The 17528-nt window shown below is 39.7% G+C and overlaps 1 protein-coding gene across 6 annotated transcripts in view; it reads right to left on the bottom strand.

Moving 5' to 3' along the window:
* mipol1 (mirror-image polydactyly 1) overlaps nucleotides 1-17528 on the bottom strand; it is a 414430-nt gene that overhangs the window by 10392 nt on the left and 386510 nt on the right. For all 6 annotated transcript variants that reach the window (XM_043697844.2, XM_087989940.1, XM_087989937.1 and 3 more), the window contains one exon: nucleotides 17277-17507. In XM_043697844.2, the coding sequence (XP_043553779.1) occupies nucleotides 17277-17507 (231 nt within the window). The remainder of the gene's footprint in view (nucleotides 1-17276; nucleotides 17508-17528) is intronic.

Here is a 17528-nt window from a genome sequence, read left to right as displayed (position 1 = left end):
GATAGTGAAGAAGGCGCTTGGTATGCTTTCCTTCATTGGCCAGAGTATTGAGTACAGGAGTTGGGAGGTCACGTTGTGGCTGTTCAGGACATTGGTTAGGGTACTGTTGGAATATTGCTTATAATTCTGGTTTCCTTCCTATCGGAAAGACGTTGTGAAACTTGAAAGGATTCAGAAAAGATTTACAAGTATGTTGCCAGGGTTGGAGGATTTGAGCGGTAGGGAGAGGTTGAATAGGCTAGGGCTGTTTTCCCTTGAGTGTCGGAGGCTGAGGGGTGACCTTATAGAGGTTTATAAAATCATGAGGGGCATGGATAGGATAAAGAGACAAAGTACTCTCCCTGGTGTGGTAGAGTCCAGAACTAGAGGCATAGGTTTAGGGTGTGAGGGAAAAGATATAAAAGAGACCTAAGAGATAACTTTTTCACACAGAGGGTGGTGCATGTATGGAATGAGCTGCCAGTGGAAGTGGTGGAAGCTAGTACAATTGCAACATTTAAAAGGCATCTGGGAGGCTATATGAATAGGAAGGGTTTGGAGGGATATGGGCTGGGCGCTGGCATGTGGAACTAGATTGGATTGGGATATCTGGTCGGCATGGACGAGTTGGACCGAAGGGTCTGTTTCCATGCTATACATCTCTATGACTCTATGACTCACCAGTCATCCTTGCAAGGCATACAGTCCTTGAAATAAAACAAGAACCTGAAAGTTATCAAGGACAAAATCAGCATGTAAACTTCAATGATACCTGGCGCTGATTTCAATGATGTGTTCACAGTGATCACAGATGAGTTGGACACTGAAAGAATTGAACCTTTTCACATAAATGAAGATGTTTGCATTATGATATAGCACGCTCAATGAAGTATGCACAGTCTGTAGTGCTCTGCACCTGGAATGCTCAGGAGATGACAAGGTTGTGTGGCTGTGTCCTGGAACATCATCTGATGAGGGCACTGCACTTTGCTCATCTGGAAGTCATTCCATTAAAGACAAAAAACTGTGAGCTTCCAGCACTCCTCCAGCTTCCTGAGGGGACTTCCTGTTGGAAACTTTGCACTGCAACTGTTCTACATTTACTGGAACTGACTGCAGATTCTGGGCTTCCACATGCATGCATTCTTATTAATTTATGGTGATGGTTCCAGTGAGCTTATATGGACAACATCAGGAAAAAAAATAGGTCCTCAGTAAAATGATCAGTTGCAGCTTATGTAAGTGACAAGTTGATATAGTCCTCCATACATTGGGATAAGGATGACAACAGAGTATCTACATGGACCTTTAACATAATAGACTATACTCAGATGCATTTTGCATAAGCCCTGTCGAAAAGATACAGTAAGAGATTGTAAGTATGGTCAGATCAATTCTTTTCTCCCCAGATTTTCCCTCACCAGCACTAACCACATAATTTAAGAATAGCACCATTGCATAATATTTGTGTTTTGAGATACTTACGGTTCATGTGTGAGGAAAGCAGACCTAGGCTATTGTGCAGCTATGAGATCTTGGAATGAATTTGTGAATTGTAGACCACAGATGATACTTTATGGTCATTTGTAATTACATCTGCTTTGCTGAGATAAGTAGGATTAATTTGTGGTGATCAATGTCACGGTCAAGATTGCTTGTCCTTAGAATGTGTCATCAAAATACTTGATCACTGCTTGAGGTACAAATGCAGAACTTTGTGATTAAAGATGCCTTTAACCTGTACCGTACAAGTGCCTGATTAATGCCTCTTTAGAGGCCTCAAATTTCTCACAAGTAGAGTCCACTACCTCAGATGAAAAGAAATTACTCTTTCAATTCTTGGTGTGTTGGTAGCCATTTTTAATTTTCATTGACCATTCGTAATTTGGACGTGGATGAATGCAACATAGTTAGCACTCCTGAGAATAAGATGCAGCCTCAGCATTCTAATCTTGGGGACTGCCCTCACACTTTTAATTTCCTCTCTGCCTTGTTGTCCCTGTGAACTCCATCAGGTTTGAGCCTCCACATGGTCCCATTCAATTCTTTTATTTAACCCTTCATTTCCCAAGCCCCAGGTCTACAGTTTAGCTATATCAAACATCATTATATACTGCAATTGAAGCCAGGCCACTGTCGATGACATCCCTCCCTCTTTTGCTCTCTTGACTCCCACCTTTACATGTAGTGTTACCGCTCTTTAGTTATTGCCCCACTGTAGCCCACATACTACATTCAAAAGATATAGGACAGATGTCAGAGGTAGTTTCTTTACTCAGAGAGTAGTAGGGGCATGGAACACACTGCCTGCAACAGTGGTAGACTTGCCAAACTTAAGGGCATTTAAATGGTCATTGGATAAACATATGGATAAAAATGAAATAGTGTAGGATAGATGGGCTTCAGATTGATTCTACAGGTTGGCGCAACATCGAGGGTTGAACGGTCTGTACTCCGTTGTAATATTCCAGAACAAAGAACAAAGAAAATTAACAGCCCCGGCTCTCCAAGCCTGAGTCGATCCAAATGTACTGTCTAAACCTGTTGGTCAATTCCTAAGCATCTGTATCCCTCTGCTCCCTACCTACTCATACATCTGTCCAGACGCATCTTAAATGAATCTACTGTGCCTGCCTCTACCACCTCTGCTGGCAACGCGTTCCAAACGCCCACCACCCTCTGTGTGAAATACTTGCACGTGTATCCCACTTAAACTTTCTACCTCTCATCTTGAAAGCGTGACCTCTCGTTATTGAATCCTTCACCCTGGGAAAAGCTTGTCTCTATCCACCCTGTCTATACTTTTCATGATTTTGTAAACCTCAATCAGGTCCACCCTCAATCTCCTTTTTTCTAATGAAAATAAACCCAACCGACTCAACCTCTCTTCATAGCTAGCATCTTCCATACCAGGCAACATCCTCGTAAACCTTCTCTGCACCCTCTCCTTTTGGTAATGTGGTGACCAGAACTGTACACAGTATTCTAAATGCGGCCGAACCAATGTCTTGTATAATTTTAACATGACATGCCTGCTCTTATACTCAATACCCCATCCAATGAAGGCAAGCATACTATATGCCTTCTTGACCACTCTATCCACCTGTGCAGCAACCTTCAGGGTACAATGGATCTGCACTCCCAGATCTCTCTTTTCCCAAGGTTCTTCCATTCATTGTATAATTCTCTCTAGAATTAGTCTTGCCTAAATGCATCACCTCACATTTGTCTGGATTAAAATCCATCTGCCACTTTTCCACCCAACCCACCAGTCTATCTATATCCTCCTGTATTCTCTGACAGTCCCTTATGCTTTCTGCTACTCCACCAATCTTCGTGTCATCTGCAAACTTGCTGATCATACCAACTGTGCCCTCTTCCTGTTCATTTATGTATATTACAAACAACAGTGGCCCCAACACTGACCCCTGTGGAACACCACTGGTCACCTTTCTCCATTTCGAAAAACTCTCTTCAACTACTACTCTCTGTTTCCTGTTGCTCAACCAGTTCTTTATCCACCTTGCTAGAACACCCTGCACACCATGTGACTTCACTTTCTCCTTACTAAAGTCCGTGTATATGACATCAACAGCCCTTCCTTCATCTATCAACTTGGTCACTTCCTCAAAGAACACTAAGTTGGTAAGGCACAATCTCCACCACACAAAACCATGTTGCCTATCACTGATAAGCCCATTCTTTTCTAAATATAAATAGATCCAAATCCCTCAGTACTCTCTCCAGCAACTTTCCCACCACTGACGTCAGGCTCACTGGTCTGTAGTTACCCGGTATATTCTACTATCCTTCTTGTACAGGGGGACAACATGAGCAACCTTCCAGTCCTCCGGCACCTCACCTGTATTTAAGGATGCCACAAAGACATCTATCAGAACTCCAGCTATTTCCTCTCTCGCCTCCCTCAGCAACTTGGGATAGATCCCATCCGGTCCTGGGGATTTGTCCACTTTAATAACTTCTAGCCTACCCAACACATCTTCCCTACTTACGTCAACGTGATCCAAACTAATCAAACTTCTATCTCTAATCTCAAGATTCATCATGTTCCTCTCCTCAGTGAACACTGATGCAAAGTAATCATTCAGAATCTCACCCATTCTCTCAGGTTCGACACACAGCCTTCCTTCATTATCCTTTAGTGGACTAATCCTTTCTCTAGTTACCCGCTTGCTTCTTATATAAAAATAAAACGCTTTGGGATTCATGACCCCTTTTAGCCCCTTGATTCCTCGTTTAAGACTTGTCCTACTCTTCCGAAATTCCTCCAGGGCCTGCTCTGTTCTTAGCTGCCTAGACCTTATGTACGCTTCCGTTTTCCTCTTGGCTAGTCGTACAATTTCTCCTGTCACCCACAGTTCACGAATCTTGCCCTTCCTATTATTTGCCTTCAATGGTACATGTCTATCCTGCACTATCTTTAATCTATCTTTGAAAGCCTCCCACATCTTAAATGTGGACTTCCCTTCAAATAGCTGTGTCCAATCCACATTTCCGAGCTCCTGCCTAATTTTGATGTAATTAGCCTTGGCCCAGTTTAGTACTCTTCCCTTAGGACCACTCTTTTCTTTATCTACGAGTATTCTAAAACTTAAAGAATCATGGTCACTGTTCCAAAAGAAATCCCCCACCGCAACTTCTATCACCTGTCCTGGCTCATTCACCAGTACCAGGTCCAATATGGCCCCTTCCCTCGTCGGACTATTGACATACTGCTCTAGAAAACTCTCCTGGATGCTTCTTACAAATTCTACCCCATCCAGACCTCTGACACTGTGTATCCCAGTCAATGTTGGGAAAATTAAAATTTCCCATCACCACTACTCTATTGCCTCTACATCTTTCCATAATCTATTTACCTATTTGTTCTCTACCTCATGCTCACTGTTGGGAAGCCTGTAATACAGTCCCAACAATGTAACTACACCTATTTATTTCTCAGCTCCACCCATAATGCCTCACTACCCAAGACCTCCATAGTGTTCTCCTTTAGCACAGCTGTGATATCTTCCCTGACCAGCAATGCAACTCCACCCCCTCTTTTACTTCCCACCCTGTCCTGTCTGAAGCGTCTATATCCTATAACATTTAGTTGCCAATCATTGTGCCCTTCCTTCAACCAAGTCTCTGTGATTGCAATAACGTCACACTCCCAAGTTAAAAATCACACAACACCAGGTTATAGTCCAACAGGTTTAATTGGAAGCACACCAGCTTTCGGAGCGACGCTCCTTCATCAGGTGATTGTGGAGGGCTCGATCGTAACACAGAATTTATAGCAAAAATTTGCAGTGTGATGTAACTGAAATTATACATTGAAGAATTGATTGTCTGTTAAGCTTTTCATCTATTATAATACAATGATAGTTTCACTTCTTTCATGTATAAATCACAAAACCCTTTTTTTAAAGTTGCATTCTCGGGTTAGCTGTTAACAATGGTGATAGCTAGACAATATGTTGAAGGTGTTAGCCCCCTGTGTTCTCTGTCTATGACCTGATGTTTAGATTGATTCTAATCTAAAAAGTGAGATAACAGAGTTTTACATAAATTCATGCAGTTTTTGAGCTCAGAGTTCTACATGAATGTATGCAGTTTTTGAGCAAAGTGCAATGTAACTGTGCAAGTACAAAAAAATGCACCACACAAAATATATGTGTGCATGTGGGTCTTTGTCTGTCTGTGTGTGTGTGTCTGTCTGGGGTGGGGGTTGTGAGTGTGAGAAAGTGTATGTGTGTGTGTGTGTGTAGTGAGTGCAGAGTGTCTTAAGTCTGTGAGGGGGTGCATGTGTGGGAGTGTGTGTGTCTATAAGGGTGTGTGTGGGTGTCTGTGTGCACATCTGTGTGTACCTGTGTCCATGTGTATGTGAGAGTGTGTGTGTGTGTAGGAATATCTGTGTGTGTGTGTAGTGCAATGGTGATCACCTGTAATGTGACATGAACCCAAGGTCATACTCCCAGGCATCAATCCAAGCCCTAAATTCATCTGCCTTACACACTATAATCCTTGCATTAAAGTAGATGCATTTCAGGCCACCAGTTCTTTTGCGCTCATCTGCTCTCTTTCCTTTATTAATGCTATCTTCATGATTCTTACAGTCTCCAATGTCCACCTCGCTGCCTACTTGTTTTCTCTTTTGGTTCCCAGACCCCTGCCACATTAATTTAAAACCTCCCCAACAGCAGTAGCAAAATCTCCCCCAAGGACATTGGTTCCAGTCTGGTTCAGATGTAGACTGTCCATTTTGTAATAGTCCCATATTTCTATGTTCTAAAATTCACACAATTATCCCAACTCCCCCTTCCCATCACTAACACCCTCTTATCCTCCCTTGACTCTCAAGACTGTGTTTGGCCCATTCCCTGATTGTCTTGGAACGATCTTATTGATGATCGCGACAGTTTTTTTTCAGCTTTAAAACTGATTTAAAGCTAATCTCTGCACTGACTGGACTAGTTAGACTCCACCTGAAGGAGTGAGTGCAGCCCACATATTGGACTGAATAAGGTAGAAGCTTTGACCCTGATCATTCAACTGACTATGTCAACTGACTGCCATGTCCAAGCTCCTGGACTGAGATCTAACTCTGTCCTGCTATACCCAGCTGAACTTCTGTCGACTAGATTAAGGATTATTGCCCTTTTTATTTGAGCCATGGCCATCAGGTTGAAGCACATTCAGTGTTTACTGCATTAGCTATTGGCAGATGCTGTAGGTGTTGCATTTATGTAGCATGTCATTATGTAACATGACAAGGTTTTTATTACAAAAAAGAACTGCAGATGCTGGAAATCTGAAACAAAAACAGAAATTGCTGGAGAAATTCAGCAGGTCTGGCAGAGTCTGTTGAGAGAAAGTGGAGTTTTGAGTCCAGTGACCCATCTTTAGAACCGATAGCTGCAAGGAAAAGGTGGTATATATGCTGAATACGGGGTATGCATGTATGCATTGTGTGTGTGTGTGTGTGTGTGTGTGTGTGTGTGTGTGTGTGTGTGTGTGTGTGTGTGTGTGTGTGTGTGTGTGTGTGTGTGTGTGTGTGTGTGTGTGTGTTGTTGTGTGTGTGTGTGTTGTGTGTGTGTGTGTGTGTGTGTGTGTGTTTGTTGTGTGTGCACTTGCGCGTGAACAAGTGGATAGGTGGAGACAGAGCCCAGAGAGAAAGAAAAGCTGCTAAGAGGGACCATAAGTAGGTGAAAATCGGTTGGCTGTGCTGAAAGCAGCCCAGCATTTAAATGGTCACTGGATAGGCATATGGACGAGAACGGAATAATGTAGGTTAGATGGGCTTCAGATTGTTTCACAGGGTGGCACAACATTGAGGACCGAAGGGCCTGTACTGTGCTGTAATGTTCTATGTTCTATGTCATGACTGGGTCTGAGGTGTGGGGGATGGATAAAGGACATAGATGAAGGTATTCAGGTTTTTTAAATTATTGAACTCGATATTGAGTCCTGAAGGCTTCAGGGTACGAAGCAGAAAATGAGATATGCTGAACATCACTGGAGTACTGCAAGAAACCTGAGATGGAAACATGGTGAGGTGTTGAAGTGGTAGGCAATTCAAAACTCCAAAGTCTAGATTAGAGTGGTGCTGGTTAGAGTGGTGTGATCAGCACAGCAGATCAGGCAGCATCCAAGGAGCAGGATGAACACCTCATCTTCTGCCTCAGAACATTTTAACTCCAGGGCATCAATGTGGACTTCACCAGTTTCCTCATTTCCTCTTCCCCCACCTTACCCTAGTTCCAACCTGTCAGCTCAGCACCATCCTCATGACCTGTCCTACCTGCCAATCTTCCTTCCCACCTATCCCCTCCACCCTCCTCTCCGACCTATCACCTTCAACCCCACTTCCAACCACCTATTGTACTCTTGACTACCTTCTCCCCAGCCCTATCCCCCTCCCATTTATCTCTCCATCCCAGAGGCTCCCTGCCTCATTCCTGATGAAGGGCTTTTGCCCGAAACGTCGATATTCCTGCTCCTCGGATACTGCCTGACTGGCTGTGCTTTTCCAACACCACTCTAATCTAGACACTGATCTCCAGCATATGCAGTCCTCACTTTCACCTAATTCAAAACTCCAGATTATTTTTGCGAACAGATGTAGGGGGCTCTGCAAAGCAGTCACCCATCTGCATTCTATCTCCCCCATATAGACAGCCCATATTGTGTCTGCATTGAAAGCAAAAGCAGTGATGCTGTGATCATCCAGAAGTGCAATGTGAATGAGCATTAGGACCCCAAGCTAAGCTCCCAAGATAAAACTTGTTCTGATGTATGAGATGGATGTGTGTCCCAGTGCACAAAGTGATGTGGCAGCTGCATTGCAGCGTGAGGTGTCAGTGAGCTCCAAAGTGCCATACTGAAATGGTGAACTGTATTAAAAGTGAGCCTGAGATGTGCTATGATGTGTTGAGTATTGTGCTTTGTCGATGCCAACCTCTGTGGATGGGGGTGTGTGCAGTCCCAGCCCATAAAATGTGTTTTCAGATATTGGGGAATGCTCGCCAAGGCAATTGCCTGGAGAAGATGATAGTGAGCTGCTACCACCAGGTAGCCACTCTGACTTTTGTATCATAAATTGGAGCCATCCAGTTGCTCTCCACTGTCTGGGAAAATAGCAAATTGCATAAAGTGAGGAGATTAGCTGTCAATGAGGTAGTAATGCTTGCTCACTAGTGAGATTCTCATCTAGCTGTTGAAAGCTTATGTGGAAAATCAGACTTCTTTTTACTCTCATTTTACACTCATTTTTTTCATTCTTGATATATTTTCCCAACTCTCTCACTATTGCTCATGTCAATCAAGAATTGGGAAAATTCTGCTCTACTTTATTTTCTACCCTATTTGATGTTGTACTATTTGTCATTGTGTCCAGAGTTTTCTGCCTTCAGTAAAATTGAGATTTTATGTTGGCATAACATTGTGCCAAAGTGGGCAGTTTGCTATGGACTTAATGTTTTGGAGCAATACTGTACCAGTCAGTATTTAAATGTCAGGACTTGAAAAATAGCTCCACCATCCTCTAACTCAAAAAGATACAATCATCCGTTTTAAATGAAGGCACTTTTACTTTGATAGCATGTCTCCAGGAAACCAGAACTTAAGTAGAGACCTGTAATCACTGAGTTTCAGTCTTCAACTTGTAATGTTACCAACTGGACGACCAGAATAAAGAAATATTCATTTTCCATACCTCATACCTTTGCTTTCTAGGCTTTTGAAAAGATGGGCTTGTGTGTCATTAGTTGTGTGGATTTAATCATTTTATTAGATTGTAAATTGCAGCTGAAACACCAGTTGGTCACTGATGCCACTCTAACATGATACAAGTATCTTTAGTGAAACCAGTGGATTGCAAGTATATGCTATTAATTTTTTGATTAGATTTGAATGGATTCTAAAATTACAAATACATTAAAACTGCCAGACCTCATGCAACAGCTGTGTATTAAGCTTTTAGAATCCAAGATTAAACAGAATGTCTTGGTACTGAGTATGGAGTTAACTTGTAAATTAACTTGTCCTGGTGACCTAGTTGCCCGGAGGACAGGGGTTCAGGTCAAGCCCCATTGATAGTCAGGTGCAAGCTTTCATATGTGAACACAAAAGAGTAGGGAGATTTTCTTGCTACTCTCAGGCCGACAGACTCTCAGGGACAGTCGGACCAAAAACAGGTAATGCTGTGTCAGGCAAATGCAAAGATTTACTTTTAGGTTAATCATCAAACAGTGCTGCTAAGATGGAATCCCTATTGAAAGGCACAGAGCTTGTTGTGGTCAGTTGAAGACCAAGAATCACCAATTGGTGGCTTGCTGCTGAAAGTTAATTAAGTGAGGAGGAATTTGTTTAAAATGATACTGGAAGATTCACCATGCAAGGGAAGGAAAAGAATTTTGAAATGCTGATAGGCATTTAGGAGGGGAGTAAAATTCAAGCCAGCATATTTGCTGAGAATATGCTGTGAAGTATAAACTTGGACTGAAAACTTTGGTTGTGTTAAGGAGCTATTGGCCAGTAGATTTGAAATTAGTACACCAAATTCGTTCATTATCATCAACTATGTCGAATGATTGGTTGTAGAACACTTGGGTATTGCTGAAATAAAATACATTCTATTGAAGCTTTCCATCCTGCAATGTTCAGGATAATTCAGAAGGGTATCAATTCAAAGAAAAACCAAAATTGGGTATTGCACAAGAGGATCATGCTAATTGGTTGATAAGTGAACTCTGATTAATGGGAGAATCACCATTGAGAATGCATCAATTAATGATGACTGCCAGTTAACTCCCAGGCTTGTTAAATTTTAAACCAGGCATATAATTGGGCAACATTTTCCAGATAGTTAAGTGCATGAAGAATTATACTGGTAAGCCAAATTAGCATTTTCACTTGGGCTTGTACTGTGGCATACTTGCACATCCTGGAAGTTACAGTTATTAATGCACAGGGACTTGTTCTCATCAGACAGAAGTAAAAGTACATGCATTGCCCCAGTTTCAACTCAACAAAACAAGTGGCAGCCATTTTTGTTTCATTTCTCAGGACAACTCTGTCTGATCTAAAATTTAAACAGTGCTCGTTGGCAGTTAACTGTCAGTCATCTTTAATGGGTGCATTTTCCTTGGCAAATTTCCCTAACAATCATAATTTGCTTGTCCAGAAGTTAGCACTCTTCTCTTATGCAGTAGAAATGTTGGTTTTGGTTTTCTCTTTAAACTGGTATTCTTGAGAATTGTTCTGATGAATGCAAGATAAAAAGCTTTGGCAAAAAGTTTCCTTTCAGCAATATTTAATAAGAGAAAGACATGAATTCATATAGTACCTTTGATGGACTGAGCAGAACTCCCTGTTTTCCTTCGAACAGGACCTCAGAATCTTTTGTATGCATCAGGATAGATGTCTCAGATTAGTGTTTGAATTGAAAGATGGCACCTTTTGACAATGGAGAACTTCTCCCAATGAAGTGACCAGACATAATTAGATTGGAGTGATGCTTGAACCTATGATCTATTGGCTTAGAGGCAGTAGTCCAGATGAGAAGCATGGGATGTGACAATAGAGGCAGTGTTATGGGCCAGACAAAGCCCACTCAAAATATGTCAAGAAGATAGCCTATACCCTAACATCGTATTTTATTTAAAGGCAAGTGTAAGGCGCTGTGTTCCAGATATGATTCAATTGTTCCACTACTAGGCTTTAAGCAAAACACACTTCATTCTTACAACAGTTAAAATACAAACAAAAAAAAAAGAATTGGCATAACTTCAACTCTATTGAAATACTCAATAAAGTATTTTAAAAGCACAACGTACCTTGGGATGATAAAAGAGTATAATTAGTTACAGATCATCACTCAAATCAATGTCTAAACATTTGCATTGGAAGTATTCTCCAAAAAATAAAATGCTGATGAGAGCCAATTGAGCCACAAATTAGAAGTTTAAAAATCCGTGTCCAGGAGAAAGGGACAATAAAAGAAACAATCTTGCAGCAGAAAGAGAAACCCAAGCTTTTTTGATGATCAATACACTGAGGCATTTGAGAAGTTGATAGGATTCAGGTTTTCTCCAGGATGAGATCATGCACTTGTTGGATTGGTGGTGTGTCGGGAGATGTGGATGCAAAGGAGATGAATAAATAATTAGAGGTGGCATTATTAGTAGTCAATGTTCAAAAAAAGAACAAAATATATTTATTTTGTATTAGCTGCTTTCAACCCTAATGCTAGTCTTAAATTCAAGCTTTGGGGGAAAGAAAGAGAAAATCAAACAATTTTACCGAACGGAAATTTTGTGCTTCTCTCTGGCTGTGGCCATTTTGTAATGAACCTGTTGCCAAGATACTTATTCCCATAATTGAAGTAAACTCTGAAGCAAAACTGAGCAGTTTTGTAAAATCTTTAAACAGAATACTATTATTTTTCCTTAAAAAGCTGTAGAAACCTCTCTGTCTATGTCCATTCACCCTTCCTACAAATTCAACCAGCAAAGTGATCAACCAACTAAGTTTGTCAGAAGTCTGTTTACTCTGTACTAAGAACCCTTAGATGACCCTTTACAGATTCAACGAGCTGTGCTTGGAGAGAATTGTGGAGGGTATGTTTAATCAACAACAACAACACTGCTATGCTGAAAATAAGCTTATTTTTCTGCAATTTATTCTTTGCTGACAAAATTTAAATAAATATATTTGCACAGACATACGTACACATACACAAACAAGGAATAAAGAAGTACATATGTATGACATTGAAGCATAGGGACACTACTGTTGCAAAACTCTCTAGATACCCTTGAAAGATTACAGCACTAGTCTTCCTAGTTCTAAGCTGCAAACGAGATTATGAACAGGCATTTTCAGACTTCATGCCAATAGCACTCATGTATTATCTAATAGACTGTGGATAATCAATATCAAGAACTGATACCAAATCCTTCTGTCAGTTTCCTAATACATTTAAAATACTTGTTACACATTCCTCATGTAGTTGAACGACAGCAAACAGTGGAACTTATTTGTAGTATTTATGGATGATTATTATTTTCTTGGTGAACAGATTAACTTTATTGAGATTGGCATTAAATCACATACAACATTTGCAAATCTTCAGAACAATTTATTGTTGGACTATACGATTTTGTATTGAAAATTATTCAGGAATGTTCCTTCAAAATGTTAATAGACAACCTTGTTTAGCTTATGTTACAACCTGTATCTTCTGACATTATATTGATATTTAAGGCGTTTGGGTTCTAAACATCAGGAGAAAACTGCTAACTAGGTGGTAATGGCACAACATAGCAATTACATTACTGCTGTTGTCAAGTTAACAACTCCTAAACAGTGGTTTCTTTAAAACTTGAGAAATACAGTTGGCAGGCTGACTATGAGCATAAGCAAATTATTTTGACCTTAACAGGAAGTCAGACTTATAACAAATTAAAAAAGTAAGTCAAGTTAAATGAGATAAAGTACTTGAAACATGAAAAGAATATTTCCCAGAAGTTTTGCTGGGGGGGAGGGGTAATACTAATTTGCCATTCAACATTTACGGCATAAACAACATTCCATAGGATTCTGACCTCATGGTAGGCTACTTAGTAAATTAAGGGGGCATGGAATTAACAAATTGAATTGCCATGCAGTATGGATCAGAAATTTCTTGGGAATTCTAGTCTCTTAAACATTCCTGACTATAACTGCTTCACGCTGCCACTTTTGCTGTCAGTTGGCTAGGTCTCAAATTCTATCCTTAAACATCAAACTATCTAACTACATTTCTTTCCTTAAGACACTCGTTAAAATCTCTCTGTAACCAAACTTAGGTAACCTATTAACACTTTATGGGGCTGGGTGTCATATTTAGCTTTAACATACTTCTGTGAAGTCCCTTGGGTTATTTTATTGTTTTAAAGGCATAGCGTTACTTGGGGTGATAAAAGAGTATAATTAGTTACAGAACATTGTTCAAATCAATGTCTAAAGATTTGCATTGGACATATTCTCCAAAAGCAAAATGCTGAAGAGAGCCAACTGAGTCTCAAATTAGCAGTTTAAAAATCCAAGCCCTAGTTTATGATTTGACAACATAACTAAGGCCAACAGACAATCAATTCTTCAATGTATAATTTCAGTTACATCACACTGCAAATTTTTGCTATAAATTCTGTGTTATGATCGAGCCCTCCACAATCACCTGATGAAGGAGCGTCGCTCCGAAAGCTAGTGTGCTTCCAATTAAACCTGTTCGACTATAACCTGGTGTTGTGTGATTTTTAACTTTGTACACCCAAGTCCAACACCGGCATCTCTGAATCATAACTAAGGCCAACAGTTTACTATCGTATTAAGAGAGTATTGTATGTTAAAGATATTACTTTACAAGTAAGATGTTAAATTAAGATATTGTCTGCTCAAGTCAACTTAAACTTTTGTTTCTTGTATTTACATTTACTGAAATTTCTATTTGCTTTGAAGGAGAGGGAACTGTCAGAAACGGTCCAAGTGAATTTGAGGTCACATGGAAGGTATGGGTTGAAGTAGATGAACTGTTTGAGCTCATTGTGGGAGCATGATGCAATGCTGATACAATCATCAACATAGTGGAGGAAAAGGTGGATGAATAGTGCTGGTGGAGCTGCAGAAGAGGGACTGTTCCACGTATCCTATGAAGATGCAGGCAGAGCTTGGACCCTTGTGGGTACCTATGACTACCCCTCTGGTTTGTAGGAAATAGGAGGATTGAAAGGAAAGGTTGTCAAGGTGGATGAGAGTGTCAGTGGAGGAGGAGTGGTTGGGTCTGCAGGAGAGGAAGAGATAGAGATGGGGCATACAGGTGCAGAGAGATTGGATGTCCATAGTGAAGATGAGGTTTTGGGGGCTGAATAACTGAAAGTCATGGAGAAGGTGGATGGCATGGATGGTGTCCCGAATATAGGTTGGAGAGTTCCTCGACCAAAGGGGAGAGGACAGAGTTGAGATAAGAGGTGATAAGTTCATTCGGGCAGAAGCAGGCAGAGATGATCGGTCAATTGCCTTAACAAACCCATCCAATCTGTTCTCTCTCATACATATCTAGCTTTTGCTTGAGTACATCTATATTATTTCCCTCAACTGCTCACTGTGGAGGAGTATCAATTTCTACACACATTTTGAGTTAAAAAATGTTGCTCGTGAATTTCCTATTACATTTATTGTTGAGTACCTTGTATTTACGACCCTAACCTCTGGTTTCAACCACAAGTCAAAAAATATATAACATGTTAAATCCTTTTATCATGAAAATATTGCTGTCATGGTCATCCACCATTTTTTATTTGAGAAAGAAAACCCCTAATCTTTTCAATCTTTTTTAAATCTGTCAGTTTTGGTATCATGTAATTGTGCTCCAATACTGGTTCAGTCATAATTGGAGTACTGTTTACAATTCTGGGCATTGTAATTTAATCGAATGTAAAGGATGCTAAAAAGGTTTCTGTGAACTACACCAGGAGGAGAGATATCAATTATATGAATAAGTTGAAGAAGCTAGGATTATTCTCATTCAAGAAGATTGACAGGAAACTTGAAAGAGATGTTTTAAATCATGAGGAGTCTGGACAGAGAAGACAGGAAGAAATTGTTTAAGTGGTTATGGTAACAAAGTGGTAAGCCTCATCATCACAAGCTATCCATTCTTACTTCTGTTGTGACTGCTCTCCTTGCAGAGCTGAACATTGAGCAAATGGTAAACTCCGAATGAAGAATGAAATGGATCTAAATTAGGAGCATAAATCATGTGCATGTCATCTAGTACACCCTGTATAGGAAAGTTGACACCGTCATGTCAACCCAGTAAAACATACCAGGTCAAAAAGGGTGATGCTTGTTTAACCAATGCTCTTTGGAAGGGTATCTTGGATGATCCTCACAACCATTTGATTATTATATATGAAAGTGGTTGCACTCACAGCAACAGATAAAGCTGACTTGGTGATTTTGGTTTCTGGTCTTTACATATTAGAGTTCTTCAACTATATCTTTTGTCAAATCTTGTCCTCTGATCCAGAAGTCTTCACTGAGATCTTTACAGGACCTGTGCGACCTGTGATTCCCTTACAGGTGTACATTATATTGTATGCACCTTTTCTATATGTGCTACTCCACACTCCATTCATTCATTTTCATTGCTTCTCCGCCCCATTTTAAAATTGAAATCAGAATGTTGATTGGGGAACTCAAAACAGGAAACCACTTGTTACCATGACAACTTAAACAGTTTCTTCCTGTCTTCTCTGTCTGGACCCCTAATGATGTAAAGCATCTCTTTTAAGTTTCCTGTCACTTAATGTGACTAGGAACAAAAATAGCTTAGTGTCCCTCAGTGATGAACCAGCTCAATCCACGCATAAGGCAAAAGAAAAGCTACTTTAAAGTTCTTTTTGAACCATCAAAGTTTCTTCAGGTTGTAGGCTGCAAACAGATACAACTCTTTGTAAGTCATTAACAACCCTTGTTGCAATGGGGAATTGAATCGTCAGCACTCCAACTGTTGTTCCTCAACTCTCACAATTACTATAACTATCTCCTAGCAGTATCATTGTGTATACTTTGAATATTGGAAGCATTATGGAATTATAGTGCTGTTATTATGAGCAGAAATAAAGTTAATCCCAGAATTAACCCTCAAAATAACCCCTAAAGTTCCCAGAAACTACAAACCTGTTCTGGAGTTCCATGCAATTAGCATAGAGGTAATTTTGTCCCCCACAAATTTATAAACTTTTTATTCTGAGAGTGACTGTTAAACCTACAATATAATAGAAGTACAAATTTCTCTGATTAATTTTATACTATTTTTTGAACATTGCAAAAGTGACAATGAACATTTCCAGACCTTTTTTTAATCCAAGGACAAATAAAATTTAAATTGCCAAGACAAAATATGGATAGAGGAATGAATTATGTGTTGCAATTAGTGACATATGAAATTTTGTTAGAAATATGTCAGAGTGCTTTACATATGTTGAATAAATTTGAAGTTGGTTAACCAATATAACACATCAAGATCTATAAACATCAGTGAGGTGAATGCTGATTAAATTGGTTCTGAGGCATGTATTGACTTGAATGTTGATGAGTAACCTGTAAAGTCTACTTACTTTTTAAGTAACAGAATTTCTAAATCTACATAAACTCCAAGGGTTTGTAGTTAGGATAATAATCAATCATCAGTTCTAGATGATAATATAGAAAAAAGTATTTCTATTGTTTTGTCTATTCATTTTCTCAACTTTTTTTTAAATAAAGGAAATTTAAATTATTTTTATGTAATAACAATATGAAAAGTAAATAAAAATGAATCTGCTTTAAAAGCATTGGATATATAAATTATGAAGAAATTAAAGGTTCTTTTCCTTTGTGTATAACTGAACAGAAAACCTGTTAGGTTAAAAAAACAAAAGACAAACATGACCAGAACTTTGCATTCACTGAATACCTGATAATGCAGCAAGCTCTCAGCAGTATACTGTAGTATGAGTTTAGATTATTTTCTCAAATCCAAGTAGAGTCTAAATGTAAACCTTCCAAGCTAAAGACAAGAGTGCTGTCAACTCAGCCAAGCTTTATACTGGAAGCATTACATTAGTATCAATAGATCCTTCAGAAAACATGTGATAAATAAAATCTAGAATTTCTGAAGTTTTAAAACTCATTTTGCATGTAATCAACAGTAAACTGTATGAAACCATATCTTCATTTATTTGAAGATTTTCAAAATACATACTTACTTCTGAACTTTTTCACTCAGTTGGATTTTGGCTTCCAAGGCTTGCTGCAGTTTAATCTTCATGTTTGCTTGTTCTACCACAGCCAGTTGTAACTGGTTTGCAAGATCTTCATTTTCGTGGTGCGTGGCTGACATAATGTCCTTGGTAGCGCATAAAGCTTCATCGTAAGTGCTTAGTGCAATGTTGAACTGGTCGGTGACAGGGACCTCTTGAGATAATGACTTGTGTAAGCTGAAAGCACATAAATAAATA

This window comes from Chiloscyllium plagiosum, unplaced genomic scaffold (assembly GCF_037043375.1).
Source record: "Chiloscyllium plagiosum isolate Xiang-an unplaced genomic scaffold, Cpla_swu_hap1 HiC_scaffold_8, whole genome shotgun sequence".
Classification (NCBI taxonomy): Eukaryota; Metazoa; Chordata; class Chondrichthyes; order Orectolobiformes; family Hemiscylliidae; genus Chiloscyllium; species Chiloscyllium plagiosum.
The sequence above is the reverse complement of the archived record's forward strand: the minus strand, read 5'-3'. Positions and strand labels throughout refer to the sequence as shown.